At 38.9% G+C, this 17,136-nt stretch overlaps 1 protein-coding gene across 2 annotated transcripts in view; it reads right to left on the bottom strand.

The window, feature by feature from the left end:
* Positions 1-17,136, bottom strand: part of gad1b (glutamate decarboxylase 1b) — a 43,241-nt gene that overhangs the window by 5,792 nt on the left and 20,313 nt on the right. For both annotated transcript variants that reach the window (XM_083563259.1, XM_083563258.1), the window contains exons 6-13: positions 16,555-16,645; positions 9,187-9,299; positions 4,799-4,914; positions 4,613-4,692; positions 2,636-2,690; positions 2,285-2,401; positions 1,930-1,994; positions 692-770 (exon numbers count right to left, since the gene is read on the bottom strand). In XM_083563259.1, coding sequence (XP_083419385.1) covers positions 692-770; positions 1,930-1,994; positions 2,285-2,401; positions 2,636-2,690; positions 4,613-4,692; positions 4,799-4,914; positions 9,187-9,299; positions 16,555-16,645 — 716 coding nt within the window. The remainder of the gene's footprint in view (positions 1-691; positions 771-1,929; positions 1,995-2,284; positions 2,402-2,635; positions 2,691-4,612; positions 4,693-4,798; positions 4,915-9,186; positions 9,300-16,554; positions 16,646-17,136) is intronic.

Here is a 17,136-nt window from a genome sequence, read left to right as displayed (position 1 = left end):
TATATATATATATATATCAGCCATAACATTATGACCACACCCCTGACATTGTTTTGGTCCCCCTTTTGCTGCTAAAAGACTCCTGACCCATGGAGCATCAACAGCATGAACATCTACAGCAGTTTAAGCTACAGGAGCTCGTCTATTGGATCGGACCACACGAACCAGCCTTTGCTCTCTATGCGTATCAATGATCCTCGGCCGCCCGTGACCCTGTCGCCGGTTCACCACTGTTCCTTCCTTGGAGCACTTTTTATAGATACTGACCACTGCAGACCAGGAACATCCTACAAGAACTACAGTTTTGGAGATGCTCTGACCCAGACGTCTAGACGTCACTCAAATCCTACTCAAAGCCCATTTTTCCTGTATTATATATTATATATTTAATAACATTTCCCTGTGATGTTTTAGTCCTACCACACTTCACAGCATATGGTGAAGCATAACTTGTTTGAATTCCCAGCGGTTAAATTACATTCTAGGGGTAGATCAATATAATATGCAGATGGAAATGTGAATTACCGATCTATAAAGCCAAACTGTTTAAGATAAACCTCTGTGTGTGTGTGTGTGTGTGTGTGTGTGTGTGTGTGTGTGTGTGTGTACAATCCTCTATCGTAGAATATCAGTCAGGCCAGCAGTTGGTTTGAAACATCCTAAACACCCTCTTTTGTGTTGTCATGCTTACCTTCTCTCTAACCAGGATGGCTGAGCACTGCAGTGGCACGCCCATCATCTTGTGTGGGTTCCACGTGACTGAGTTCGCTCTGAAAGAGATACAAAAACATACAGCATTTTACGCCTAGGCTGAGCCGTCTTGAGCCGTCTGGGTTACGTCTACTTTCAGATATAACGATTTTCTCTTTTATAGTAGAAATCGTGTGTGTCTGTGTGTGAGTGTCTGTGATGTTACACCTACACAACATCATGAATCGTGCTAAGGTATGTGTATGTATGTATATGTTTATCTTTATCATTTCTTTATTCGCAGTATGAGTTTTTGAAAGAAGTCCTAATACCACCAAGCTGCCACAGCGGGAAACTTGAGGAAGGCAAACTTAACTTCTCAGTTGTTGAACATTAGAATTGTCTCTTTGGATAAGATTGTCGCCACATGGTGTAAATGTGAAGCCATGTGCCAAAGCTTTTCTATTTTTTATTTTTTTTCTATTTTTCTGTGGCAAAAAAAAGATCAATATGGCCAATATCTCACTCACATTCCCAATATTTGATTTCCACAATCACTGTGGGTTCACATTATTTATTTTATGACTTTGTGCCAGCACATTTTTGGACCTGGATATGTTCCACTTGCATATCAAAGTTCTCCTAAATGAAGTTCTTAGGTACAAGTCAAGTAAAGTCAAGTCAAGTCAAGTTTATTTCTATGGCGCGTTTCACAACAGACATTGTCTCAAAGCAGAAATTAACAGTTAAGGTGAATAATTGTTTATTTATCCCTAATGAGCAGCCATGGCGTCTGTGGCAAGGAAAACCCTTAGATGTAATGAGGAAGAAACCTTGAGAGGAACCAGACTCAAAAGGGTGAACCCATCCTCATTTGGGTGACATCAAGAGTGTGATTATAGTCTTTAAATCAATACAGAACACTGGAGAGTGAGAACTAACATGAGTACTGGAGTGTGAAATTATGAGTAACGTTCTTTCTACAGTATTTAAGTCATTGTGGTTATAAAACCAGAAGCTACTGAGCAACTTATAAAATAGCTTAACATTTGCGATCATCACAGATTCAACACCAGCTTCTCCATGCCAGAGCCTTTAAACACTCCATAAGGTCTAATGTCCGAACTCCACATGAAGTGGGATCCAATTAGCACTGGTACAAGTATAACCACTTAAACAGTGTTAGGTGTTTGATTGGTCTTATTTTTGTCTGGAGACTGACTGAAAAAGCATGTTTACCTCTCCACGCCATTCAGCTTGTGACGATGCTTCCTTGACATCAGCAGACTGCCACCCCATGCACCCTGATATCACACAAACACACACACTTCTGTAGTCCAGCTCGGCCCCTTCATTTAAAAATGACTAAATGTTTCCTGACAGGAAAAGGCCAAAGTGAGCTACACAAAAATACCCAGTCTCTCCAAATGTCTGATTTGTTTATTTATACTGTAAATATTTCTAAGCAGACACGTTTTTTTTATTCGCTCTTATCTCACTTCATCATCTTCAACTAGGTTTCATGCAAAGATCTTTCCAGGATTGACAGATTCTTAGCAGTTCTTAGTGTGAAGACGTATAAAAAAACACTTACGTCCACATGGAGCCACATGTTGTATTTCTCGCAGATGTCTGCGATGTCGTTGATGGGGTCAAACGCTCCGTACACTGTAGTGCCGGCTGTTGCGTTCACAAACAGAGGAACGTAACCCTACATCACACACACACACACACACACACACACACACACACACACACACACACACACACACACACACACACACACACACACACACACACACACACAGAAAAGAACTGTTTAATTAAAGATCAATGTATTGAGTTTGACAGGCATTTGGGTAATGAAGCAAACAAAGCCATGTGTCAGATGAAGACAGGCTTTCAGAACCAGATTTCTCGATCACAGACGGACTCCTGTGTTTACCTTCTGTTTGGCGCTGATGACTTTCGCCTCCAGGTCTGCAGGTATGACTCGACCCCTGAAACACACCGAGTTAAAAACAAAAGAGTTTCTCTGACTTCTGAATTCAATTTCAGTTCATTCTATGTTTATTTAAAAACGTCAAGAACCATTTAATAACTGTGTACATCCAGAGTGAAAAAAAATGCTCAGAAAATCCCTCAGGATTCCCTCACATTGAAGCATCTCCTTTTTAAACTTTTTGACCAAGATAGCCAGGCACAAGTGAAGGTTCTTCCCCCAGGCAATTCAGTCAATGAAATGTTAAATGATCTTCCAATTGCGCAGTAAAAGTATATACTATACCACGATTTAATATTTTGTATTTTTTGTGCAATACCACTTGTTTATGTATTTATTTATTTTCTTAAAATTATGTGCAATTCAAATTTTTAATTTTTGTAATTTTGGTGCAATACCACAATTTTTGTGCACTAAAACCTTTTTTATTTTTTTTTAATTTTTTTTTTATGTATTAATTTATTTTTCATAAAAATATGTGCAACACCATTTTTCTTTTTTTTTAAATAATTTTTTTTTTTACATTTCTGTGAAATGCCACATTTTAAATTTTTTGGGAAATACCACTTTTTTTATATATTTTTTTTTTGTGCACTAAAACATTTTTATTTATATTTATATTTTTTTGTGCAATACAACCTGTTTATGTATTTATTTATTTTTCATAAAAATATGTGAAAAACCATTTTTTCTTTTATGTACAATTAAACATTATTTTTTTTTATATATATATTTTTTGGGCAATACCACTTTATATATATATATATCATAAAAATATGTGCAATACCACTTATCTTTTTTTTTTTTAAATGTACAATACAAACTTTTTATTTTTGTAATTTTTGTGCAATACCACATTTTTTTTGTAAATGTTTTTGTACACTGCAAAATTTTTTCTTTTTGTACTCTTCGGTGCAATACCACTTTTTTAAATAAAATATGTGCAAAACACAATTTTCTTTATCTTTTTATTTTAACCGAAACCACTTTTTCATTCATACATATTTATTTATTTATTTATTTATTTATTTATTTATTTATTTATCTATCTATCTGTGTGTTGTTGTCTCTGTGAACTGGAAGCTTCTGTCAACAAAACAAATTTCTTGCAATACAGCTCTTTCTGATTCTGAATATCAGAAATCTAGTAGTCTGTGATTTTCCAGCGAGTCAATCTAAACATCCATAACTCATTCCTACAACATGGAGAAGACAGATTAAGTAAGTCCGTTTGAGTCAAAAATGTAAAATCATTCAGTCTGTTTATATTTTCTACTTCTTTATATATTTTTTCACATTATTGTTCATAATTTATATTAGCAGATGTTTGCAGAATCTTATGGACAAAAGTTTGTGGACACCTGATTGGTTTGTGTATCTTTTTGTACATCCCATTCCAAATATAGTCCCTAGTTGTGCTGTTATATGAATCGCCACTGTTTTGGAAAGATTTTCTTTGTGCTTGTAGAGATTTTTGCTAATTTAAAATTAGATCTAGGTGAGTTGAGGAGGCCTGGGGAGCATTCAGTGTTCCAGTTCATTCCAAAGGTGTTCAGTAAAGTTGAAGTCAGAGCACTATAGCAGGAGACCTTTCAGTCCAACCCATGTAAATCATATCTTCATGGAGCTGGCTTTGTGCACAGGGGCATCGTCATGCTGGAACAGATTTGGGTTGCCTATCCAAAGACATTGTATATAATTGTGTTCTTTATCTTTGTGGTGAAGAACCACATATGGCTGGAAAGGTTAGATGTCCTAATACTTTTGTCCATATAGTGTATCTTTACTTCTTATATGATAAAAAAATGTTAGTTTATTATAATGTTATAACAGGAAATCGATCATCGTGAGTACATTCAGGACACATACATTTTTCTGTGCTTGATGTCTAAGAAACAGTGCTGTTAACTGATTTGTTACCTTTCGTCTGTGCTGAGCAGGATGACGTTTTCTTTACCAAAACCAAGAGCTGCTCCAGCTTTGGCGATCGAATAGTGACTCTGCACAACACACACAAACACACACACTGAGTATACACTTTACAGCCATCTCTGGAGAACATCTGGATGAAATGTAAAATAAGAAAGAAACTATCAAGTTCCTCACATGCTCTGATGTGAAGAGGATGAGGCGTGGTGCAGCCGACATGCCCTTGGTTTTGACCTCAGGGAAATACTTATACCGGGCGATCATCACGCTGTACATGTTTGATATGGCACCACCTGTATAGAGCATTAAAAATCGTCAGACCTCAGACTGCGAGTGACATCACACCCTGACTGACCAATCAAAATGCAGTAAAAAATGTCTAGTCATTAACACAAAAAGTTGATTACTTTTTTTTTTTTTTTTTTTTTAACGGCAGAGTGGATTCAAAGATCTGATTGGCCAGAAGGTGCTGATGAAATTTGTATAACAGCAGTTCAGCTGCAAATCACAGAAATGAATTCTTTTGAATCTCTAATGTGTTATAGTTTCTATAACAACAACTCGTTTATGTGTATTGTGGATGCCTGCCATAAACTAAAGCGAATAATCCATTGATTTGAAAAAATGTGTTCTTATTTAACAAAGATCGCACAATATAAAAAAAAAAAAAAAACAGCAATTAGGTTTGCACAAGACAGTGCACTCTTAGTGCCGGTTCCAAGCCCAGATAAATGGGGAGGGTTGTGTTAGGAAGGGCATCCAGTGTAACACGTGCCAAATCAAATATGCGGATCATGAAAGAGAATTTCATACCGGATCGGTCGAGACCCGGGTTACTGGTGTAAAATTAAGCTACTGTTGGCTGAAGGAGGAGAAGGAGAGGAGCAAGACGTCTACAGAGACTGCAGGAAAAGGAGAAGTATAGGAGAGTGGAGGTTCGGGTGGGTATTTTAAATGTTGGTACTATGACTGGTAAAGGGAGAGGAGAAGGAAATCTTGTGGAGTGAGTTAGATGAAGTGGTGTACTTAAGGTGTACTTAAGAATGAACAATTGGTAATTGGGGCAGACTTTAATGGGCATGTAGGTGAAGGGAACAGAGGTGATGAGGAGGTGATGGTAGGTATGGTTTTAAGGAGAGGAATGTGGAAGAGCAGATGGTGGTAGATTTTGTTAAAAGGATGGAAATGGCAGTGGTGAACACTTATTTTAAGAAGAAGGAGGATCATAGGGTGAAGTATAAGAGTGAAGGAAGGTGCAAACAGGTGGACTATGTTCTATGCAGGAGATGCAACCTGAAGGAGATTGGAGACTGTAAGGTGATGGCAGGGGACAGTGTAGCTAGACAGCATCGGACGGTGGTCTGTAGGATGGTTTTGGAGGTAAAGAAGAAGAGGAGGAGAGTGAGGACTAAAAGAAGAATAAGATGGTGAAAACTGAAGGAGGAAGAGTGTAGTGTGAGGTTCAGGAAAGAGGTCAGACAGAAGCTCGGTGGTGGTGAAGAGGTGCTGGATGATTGGGTAACTACTGCAGGAGTGATGAGGGAGACAACTAGGAAGGTACTTGGTGTGACATCTGAGAATAGAAAGGAAGACAAAGAGATGTGGTGGTGGAATGAGGTAATGCAGGAGAGCATAAGGGGAAAGAGGTTGGAGAAACAGTCAGGAGTCAGGAGTACAAAGAGATGCTGCAGCAGGTAAAGAGGGATGTGGCGAAAGCCAAGGAAAAGGCATATGAGGAGCTGTATGAGAAGTTGGACACAAAGGAAGGAGAAATGGTTTTATACAGATTGTCCAGGCAGAGGGACCGAGCTGGGAAGGATGTGCTGCAAGTTAGAGCAATAAAGGATGGAGATGGAAATGTGTTGACTAGTGAGGAGAGTGTGTTGAAAAGATGGAGGAAATATTTTGACCAGCTGATGAATGAGGAAAATGAGAGAGAGATAAGGTTGGATGGTGTGGAGATGGTGAAGCAGGAAGTGGATAGGATTAGTAAGGAGGAAGTATGAGCAGCGATTAGGAGGGTGAAGAGTGGAAAGACGGTTGGACCGGATGACATACCGGTAGAAGCATGGAGATGTTTAGGAGAGATGCAGTGGAGTTTTTAACCAGATTGTTTAACAAGATTCTGGAAGTTGAGAAGATGCCTGAGGAATAAAGAGGGAGTGTGCTGGTACAGATCTTTAAGCATAAGGGAGATGTGCAGACCTGCAGTAACTACAGGTGAAATAAAGTTGATCAGTCACAGCATAAAGTTAAGGGAAAGAGTACTGGAAGCCAGGCTGAGAGAAGAGGTGACCATCTGTGAGCAACAGTATGGTTTAATGCCGAGGAACAGCACCATGGATGCATACACTATAATAATAGTTAATGGAGAAGTATAGAGAAGGTCAGAAGGAGTTGCATTGTGTGTTTGTGAATTTAGAGAATGCATATGACAGGGTGGAGAGAGTAGTTGTGGTATTGTATGAGGAAGTCTGGGGTGTCAGAGAAGTATGTGAGGGTGGTGCAGGACATGTATGAGGACAGTGTGACAGCAGTGAACTGTGCAGTAGGAACGACAGACTGGTTTAAGCTGGAGGTTGGACTGCATCAAGGATCGGCCCTGAGCCCTTTTCTGTTAGCAGTGGTGATGGACAGGTTGAAGGACGAGGTCAGACAGGAGTCTCTGTCTGATGTTTGTGGATGATATTGTGATTTGTGGTGAGAGTAGTAAGCGGGTTAAGAAGAGCCTGGAGAGGTGGAGATATGTGCTGGAGAGAAGGGGAATGAAAGTCAGTAGGAGTAAGACAGAGTACATGTGTGTGAATGAGAGGAAGGGCAGTGGAGTGGTGCGGTTTCAGGGAAAAGAGGTGGAGAAGGTGGAGAGGTGGAGAAGGTGGAGAAGTTCAGGTACCTGGGGTCAACAGTGCAAAGTAATGGAGAGTGTGTTAGAGAAGTGAAGAAAAGAGTGCAGGCAGGGTGGAGTGGGTGGAGAAGAGTGATAGCAGGAGTGATTTGTGATAGAAGAGTATCTATGAGAGTGAAAGGGAAAGTTTATAGGACTGTGGTGAGACCTGTGATGTTGTACGGTTTAGAGACAGTGGCTTTGAGTAAACGACAGGAGGTGTAGCTGGAGGTAGTGGAGCTTGTGGAGATTTGTGCTACAAGAGCATTAAAGTCAGATACTCATGTAGGTGTGGTGAGGAGGTTCAATAGGGTTGAGGTCAAAACTCTATAGCAGATCTTCCACTCCAACCCATTTATTTCTCCATATCTTTAAAGAGTTGCGCATGTTCATGCTGGAACAGGTTTGAATAAAGGGACAATTTCATGATAATGCATCCAATGATGTCCTATTAAATTGTGTGCCTCCGACTTTTTGTGGTAACAGTTTTGAGATGAGCCACATATGTCTGGAAAATGTAGGCTTCCTCATACTTTTGTCCATTTACTTAAACAATTATACAAGTTATGGAAGGAGCCTCCAGTGTCAGTATAACAGTCAGTGCATGTATTATGCCATTGGAAAATTTTTCTTTTTCTTATTTACTTCCTGTGGTGAAAGATGGATAAAAACACTTAACAAAATTAGTTTAATAGAAAAGTCATACACTTTAGGTCATCTCTGCTTTGCATCACACCTTGTAATGGATGATACTTTACTATTGCGTTTTTAACCCTTAGATATTTTGCTATTGTATTAGCCATTTTATACAGAAATAGTGTTTCAGAGCTTAATGTGGGAGTACAAGGGTTAAGACATGTTATAAATGATGCTAACTGGAGCCAATATGATTTGCATATTTGCTAGCACCTTTAGGCACTTAGTTTTATTGCAAAACTAATAAAAAAAACTGTACATCTCTTTGGCTGTTACACCGTACATCTGAATTTTCCGGTCATACGTGGCTCCTCCCAAAAACGTTACCACAAAGTCGGAGTCACACAATCATATAGGACGTCTTTGGATGCATTTGGAAGCAAGAGATTTTTCCTTCAATTGAACTAGAAAGATCTCCTGTTATAGAGCTCTGGCCTCAACCGTATTGAGCACCTTTTGAAAGAATGTGAATGTACATCAGTACCTGACTTTACTAACACCCTTGAGTCTGAATGAATTTTACACAAATCTCCACAAGCACACTCCAAAATTGAATGTGGAACATCTTCTCAGAAGAGTGGAGCTTATTATAACAGCACATGGGGACTGATTGTAGAACAGGATGTTTAGAAAGCACATTTCGCCCATATTGTGTAAATGATTTGACTTGAGCTTAACTACTGTATATCAACTTTAGTGTAATGAAAGGCAGATTATTAACTAATAAGATGGTGGACTTTTAAACGGAAGGTTAAAAGTCCACCAAGCTGCCACCAAGCTGCTGGGCCCTCGAGCAAGGCCCTTAACGCTCAATTGCTCAGCTGTATAACAGAGATAAATATTGCTCTGGATAAAGGCGTCCGCCAAATGCCATGAATGTAAATGCAAATTTAAAGGTGTCTCTTGGTTGAAAAGAGAATAGAAGAAAGATAATTCGCTGTAATGTTTTCATCACAGACATCACACTCCGGGAAGGTGATTTTACCCGGCGAGAAAAGTCCGTCTCCTTCTCCGTTCGTCCAGCCAACAATCTCCCTCATCTTCTTCAGTGTCAGTTGCTCCATCAACACAAACACAGGTGCAATCTCGTAGGTGAACCTGGAAAAGCCATCAAAAAACAAAGAGTGTGAATTAGGACTGAATAAAGCGAAGAGATTTGGATTGACAGGAGAAAAAATCAGTCTTGTCACACATCAGTGCATTTTTTGACTGACTAATGCAAATCGACCGAGCTGCAGTGAAACCCTGCCTCCTCCTTATCCTCTTCCTCCTCCTCCTCCTCCTCGCTCCTTTACAATGATTCTGCTTCATTTCCCTCAAAGAAAACGATGCACAGCCTATTCGAATGCATTTCCTCGACAAACCTAATAACAGACCCTCCAGAGATATCATCAATACCTGCTCTCGATTGTGTTTCAGCTAATTTCGGACCCCCATAAAGAGCTTGGCATAATGCGGAATCCCGTCGCAGATAAAATATTCAGCTGTGAATGCCTCTAATTAAACGAGGGCCGCGATGGGCTCGATAAGTGCTCGTATTGCTCGTGGAGGGAAGGGGGGTTTTAATGAAGGGGTCTGACGCTGTGATGAGTATCTGTCAGTCCCAATGGACGAGTTCAGAGCGACAGGAAACAGGCAGGGCACGGCTGTTCTGCAGCGATAAGGGCTTCAATCCGTCTCATTCAAAGAGAGGAATGGCACATTTCTATGTCATTGAGAGAAAGAGAGAAAGAGATTGAAAAAGAGAGAGAGAAAGAGAGAGAGATGGTATGTTGCAAAGGAAAAAAGGACAAAAGAGGATGCCTGAGAGTGCGGTGCCCTCGGAACAGGTCTGAGATTAAAGAACATGCACATTTGAAATGGTTGACATTCCCATGTAGCACATTAAATGACTAGTTTTATATCTACTCAATGATCAGAAGTGTTTTTGTGGGATTTGGAAAATGTTTTTCATGCTGGTTTTTTAAACCACATTGTGGATTTTTTGCTCATCAATGTTCCCTAAAAGTAGCATTTCTTATAGTCCAATTATATGTGTATATGCCTTAAATAGTTTCCTTTGATGTCCTTTGATATCCCTTAATAATGCTTTCAACACATGTAGTAATAGAAGGTGAAACCTAAATTCAGCTTGTCCTTCTGTGTGAACTTTAAAAATACGATCAGAGACACTTTTTCTAAGATTGAATCTCAAATCCCAAAGATTAATTTCAGATCGAATAAAATATTCATGACTTTCCAGATGTAATCAAACACTTCAAAAAAGAAAAAATCCTGATGCTAACAAAATTTTCTCAGTTTTTTCAGCCATATGTGGTCCTTTTTTTTGCAAAGTTGGAGGCACACAATTGTATAAGATGTCTGTAGGTGTGGTTAAACTGGAGACCCAAACCTGTTTAAGCATGTGCACATGTGCACAAAGTCACCTCCATGAAGATATGCTTTACATTGGTTGGAATAAAAGACCTGTACTAAAGCTCTGAGCTCATCTCTACTGTACACCTTATTTATCTAATTAAATAAATAGAATTATATTAGTTTTGTATTTTTTTTGTTTTTTGTTTTATCTATTTATTTATTTATTTATTTAGATAATTAAGGTGTACAGTAGAGATGGGATTAGAGTATATATGAATATTTATATATATATATATATATATATATATATATATATATATATATATATATATATATATATATATATATATATATACACTGTATATATGGCAGCTTGGAGACACTTGGAAAGATTGTTTTAATATATGTTAATTAATATATAATCAAAGTCAATATGAACATTCATTTATATTCAAAAAATAAATGAAAGTGTACTTTATATTTGTTATAAAATTATACTTTCTTTTTTAAATTATTATAAAATTTAATTTTTGAAGATTTTAAAAGTCAGATAAAATTGATGCACTTTTTTTTTCAATACAGTACATGTAACAGTATTATTTAATGCACACTGCATAAAGACTATATCATCTTCCATAATGCTAAAAATATTTGTATATGTACAGTTGTATTACTATTATTATTATTTATGTCATAATTATTACTTATTATTATTATTCATTATTTTTTGTGTGAGTGCTTTTAATATTATAATTTTTTAATGGGTTTATGTATGTGTGTGTGTACATGTGTGTGTGCTAGCACGTGTGCGTGCATGTTTGTGTGTTTTGGGACATTAGCTGCCAGTCGATACGTGTCAGCTTTGATTATTTCTAATTAATCACAGTGAGCGATGACGATGACAGAATCCTCGCTTTCACCACATTCACATGCTGACAGAGCCTCGAGACAAAGGAACACCCTGCTTTCAGTACACAAAGCCTATATGTGTGTGTGTGTGTGTGTGTGTGTGTGTGTGTGTGTGTGTGTGTGTGTGTGTGTGTGGAGGGGAAAAAGCTTAAAGAACGAATGACTGAGGTAGTAAATGATGCTTAAACACTGCAGCAAAGAATCAGACAGAATGGGGTCGAATATATGTAGCATCATTCCAAAAGATCTAGTTCCGCCCAGTGGGGTGCAACATCCCCGAAGCAAAACAACACACACACACACACAGACACACACACACACACACACACACACACACACACACACACACACACACACACACACACACACACACACACACACACACACACAATATGCGTGCCATTTTTTCTCATTTTACAGTCCATCAGTGTAGTTTTCATAGCAATAGAAATTATATTTTAATATTCTAAAAAGCCCAATTTCTCTGCGACACAAACAATCCTACACACTCAGAGCTCTGAATTTCTTTTCCATGCTCAGGGATTCTCAGAAAGAAAAAATAAAAGGGTGTGCAGGTTGCATTGGAAATAAGCGATAGATAAAACAGGATGTTGTCAATATCATCTTTCATGTTCTAATAAATACAATTTTAAATGGCCTGCAAATCGACTTAATATTTAAGATGGGCATTTTGACGCAAATGGCCATAACATTACAAAGAGAGAGAGAGAGAGAGAGTTTAGAGTTTAGTTTATTTCTTATTCCTACCATTTCTACCATTCAGCTATTAGATTTGTGACGTGATGCTGATCGGAAACTCAAAAGCTCGAATGAGCTTGATGTTTATTCACCCGATGTTTATTCACCTGCCACTGACTTAACACTGCCACATTAATATGAGTGACTATATTTGATTAATATGGAATTCAAATATAAAGCAATTAGTCTGACTTTTCCAGCCATGTGTGGTTCATCCCTCAAACTTCCCTTAAACCACATTGAATGCACACAATTGCACAATTGCCTTTGGATTATTTGAACTAGGAGACCCAAACCTGTTCCAGCATGATGCCCCTGTACACAAAGCAAACTCAATGAAGATCTGCTTAACATGGGTTGGAGCGGAAGATCTCCTGCTATAGAGCTCTGACCTCAACCCTACTTAATACAGTTGAGATGAATTTTCCATGCTGACGGCACCCCAGGCTTCCTCATCTCACCTACATCAATACCTGACTTGACACCCTTATGGCTGAATCTCACACAAATCTCCAAAATCTCATGGAACATCTTCCCAGAAGAGTAGAATGCAATGTTCAAAAAAGCACATACCAATCTTATGCTCAGGTGTCCACAAACTTTTGCTAGAATCATGTTTCACAGTCTTTACACATATTAGCTGATGTGGTTTAGGATGCTTCTAGAGTTTCTGTGACTATTAACCCACATATCGACGAAAACTTTATATCGAATATAGAGCAGAAAGATGAGTTGGTTGGGATGTTCCTTTTTAAAAATATTAAATATGTACCTGTGGATTGTTCCAACCAGCTTATCTAAATCTATAGTGTGCAAACAGTCAGTTGGTGGACTGAGAATAATCTATGATATGATGTTCCTGAGCAGTTGTGAGTCTCCCAGAAAGTCAATGTGTGTGAGGGGGAATTTGTACCCACACGTCATATTCTGTCTAAAATACGTCAAAGGGAATGAGCTTTTCAGATTTAAGCATGAAAGAAGTCTGATTGCATGTTGACCAGCCAGAGTTAAATGTGTGAGAGTGAAAAACAAAGCAAACAGAAGTGAAAGATGGAAAGAAGTTGATATTTGTCTGTAATATGAAAAACAAAAGAAATCACATTGGCTAAATGATCATTTATTTGCTTATAATTGATTTGTAATGTGAATTTTGTGTAGCTGTGAGGTTGTTGAACTAATGATACTTCTTAATCTAAGTAGTCCAGATGTTTGTATCCTGTTATATTGGGTGAAACTGAGTCATCTGTAACATCAGCATGGATTGCATGCTAACGCTATCAGATGTGTGCGCTTGATGCTTTGGGAAAGACTTCAGAGCAGGAAATAAAAATACGCACATCACACGCAATTTGAAATGATAAATTTGATTTCTATGCTGTATTTCAGATAAGACAATATGGAGAGGGGGGAGTGGTGGCTCCAGCGGTTAAGGCGCTGGGTTGCCGATCGGAAGGTCTGGGGTTCAAGCCCCGGTATCACCAGGCTGCCACTCTTGGGCCCTTGAGCAAGGCCCTTTACCCTCTATGCTCCGGGGGTCCCTTACGAGGGAATTATCAAGGCCCGTGACGTCGGAGTGACGTGGGGCCGCCTTCCCGTCTGCTCACCACCTGCAGGAGGGACCGTAAGGGACGGTGCTGTGAGGATTGGGCAGCAGTCAAAGGCGGGGGCCTGCTTAGACTGCTGCCCCCGCGACCCGAATTACGGATAAGCGGGAGAAAATGAATGAATGAATGAACAATATGGAGAAAAGTATTCCGGAAGTACGAGGAAAGTATATTTCCAGCCATATGTGGTTCTTCTCCAAACTGTTACCACACACTTGGAAGCACACAATTGCACAGGACATCTTGGGATGCATTTGTTAGCATGAGATTTTCCCTTTATTTTAACTAGGAGACCCCCAACCTGTTCCAGCATGGCAATGCCCCTGTGCACAAAACCAGCTTCATGAAAAAAATGCTTTATATGGTTTCGAGTGGAAGATCTCTATAGAAGGAGAGAGGCCATAGACGTTTCAGTAATTTACTGGGTGGCTTGGAACCTATCTCCTGTGGATATGGGGATCTTCCTGTAATGATCTCACTAATCACAAAAACACTTTAATAAATACAGCTAAAACGACTGTATAATAACTGGTTAAATATAACAGAAGTGACCTTCACAGCCATCGCATTTATTAAGTATCCAGTACTTACATACCTGTAACCCAAAACCATGACAACTCTAAACACCACCCACATTAGTAGGTTCTCTAATCTTCTAGCAGAACAGATAAAACACTATGCAAACAAACATTTGTGGACACCTGACAAGATTGGTATGTGCTTTTGAAAAATCCCATTCCACATTTACTCCCCATTTGCTGTTCCAATAACCTCCACTCTTCTTGGAAGATGTTCCACTAGATATAAAGTGTGTTCATAGAGATTAGTGAGTTTTCATTCAGCTACAAGGCTGTTTGTAAAGTCAGGTACTGTTGTAGGTGAGGTGAGGAGACCTGGGGTGCAGTCAACGATCCAATTCATCCCAAATGTGTTCAATAGGATTAAGGTCAGAAGGAGATCTAGCAACTTATGTAAGTGCATATTTTAATGGAGCTGGTTTTATGCGTTGTCATGCTGGAACTGGTTTGGGTCTTCTAGTTTGGGGAAAATTCCATGCTACCAAATGCATTCAAAGACGTCTTATACAATTGTGTGTCTTCCATCTTTGTGCTAACAGTGAGGGAAAGAACCACATATGGCTGGAAAAATCAAGTGTGGCCTCATAAAAATAAGAGTATATTAGGTAAAATAATTCCCCTGTGCCACCAGCCATTGTTCGTGTAATGGCGGTTTAACAAGCCCTTCCTCATCGTAAGTGACTCCGATAATGGAGCCATGTGTTTATATAAAGAAGGACAGCACTAATGAAGCGGCTCACATCTATGTGAGTGGAGAGCCACTCGGAGGGACACACTGTGAGTTTCCACGTCCCGGAGGGGCGGCGGATATGGGGCGGTAAGGAGCACACACACACCCACACACACACACACACACACACACACACACACACACACACACACACACACACACACACACACACACTCTCACAATGACTGGCTGGTCTCAGCTGGAATTTGACTCCTACCAGTTATCAGTCATGCTCAGTCAATGAGCCGTTAACTAGATTCGGGATGAGTCTATTCTAAGCTACAGTAGCTGCATTACTGAAAAAAAGAAGGACACAAAGGAAAATCCACAATACCAGGTCCAAATCAGACGGCCAAGTGCATCTGAGCCTTAGGTGAAAAAAAAAGTGATGCAAAAATGCTTGCAACCTTATGAAACCATTTAGAACATGCCATAAATACTCATGATTGCTAGTTTAAATGCAGCAACATTTAGCCAAAGATTATTATTATTATTATTATTATTATTATGTTACAGTGCTCTTATGAAATGTCCTGATCAATATGTAATCTAACGTGCCTTCGGGGTGCCTTCGCCATCAGATCATCACTCGATAAAGCATGAATAAAACTAGCACCTCTGGCCACAAAGCAAAAAAACAATCACTTTACATAACCTCTTGACATCAGACGCAGTGTGTGTGAGATTATACAGAGAAACACAGACACCTGGAATAACCATAAACAGACCGGGGAAGGGGAACAGGAAATTTGAGAGTAGGATAGAAAGGAAAAGGGAAAGGGAAAGGGAAAGAAAACAAAAATAGAAAGAAAACAGGAGTGAATAAAAGAATAGGACAGGACAGGTCAGGAATAAATGAATGCTGGGTTACTGATCGGAAAGTCTGGGGTTTAAGCCCCGGTATCGCCAAGCTGCCATTCTCGCCCTTGAGCAAGTCGTATTATGGCCGAACCTGCGCTCTGACCCCCAGCTTCAGAGGAAGATGGGATATGCGAAGAAAATAATTTCACTGTGCTGTAATGTATATGTGACAAATAAAGGCTATTCTATTATGTTCAATGAAAGGAAAGGAAAGGAAGTCAAAGGTTAAATGAATTAAAGAAAAATTATGAAAAAGAAACAGGGGAGAGATGAAAGGAAAGGAAATGAAAGGAACTGAAAGGAAAGGAAAAGAAAGGAAAGGAAAGGAAAGGAAAGGAAAGAAAATTAAACAAAAGGAGAATAAGGAAAATGAAATGGGGTACAGGAAAGGAAATGAAAATGAATTAAAGAAAAAAAACACAGGGGACATGAAAGTAAAAGGAAAACAAATAAAAGAAAGAAAAACGAAAGAAAAAACAGCAGGACAAACAATATTAGGGAAAAAAAAAAAAAACAAGATGACATTTAAGAAAAGGAAAAGGAAAGTCACTCACATGTTGGTGTTAGCAGTAGAGGTTAACCATTCTCCAGCCAGGCCGATGATGTCCAGCCCTGTGGAGAGCTGATTGAAAAATCTTGGGTGACCTGAAAAGAACAGAGGAGACAAAAAAAACCTGAAAATAGAACGTGAATTAAACTAAAACTGAAGTGGAATGCTCAGTGCTTGTAATAGTGAGACGAGCACAGAGCTGATTAAGCTCAGCTAATGTTCTGTAATGTCAATGCAAGTCCAAGTCACATACATTCCAGCAAATTCACATTATCCCTGTTTACTCAGAGAGATTTGAACATCTCGACAGTGATCTTAATGGACCAGGTTCATCACCAGAGCTCCATTAAAGGTAGAGATTTTAATCGACCTATTATTTAACACCAAAACACTGAACAAAAACAGGAGATAAGGAAAAGAAGAGAAAACAAAGAAACAGGGACAGAGAGCTGGACAGAAAGCAGAATACAGAACAGGACAAGAAAAGATTGTCAGTGTTTCAAGGTTAAATGTAAATATCATATTATATGTAAAAAAAAAAAAAAAAAAAAAAAGATAAGCTTTATTTTTTCCTACTAGGCTGCAG

The sequence above is a fragment of the Silurus aristotelis genome, assembly GCF_946808225.1.
Source record: "Silurus aristotelis genome assembly, chromosome: 2".
Taxonomy (NCBI): Eukaryota; Metazoa; Chordata; class Actinopteri; order Siluriformes; family Siluridae; genus Silurus; species Silurus aristotelis.
Note: the sequence above shows the minus strand (reverse complement) of the source record. Positions and strands in the feature narration are given on the sequence as shown.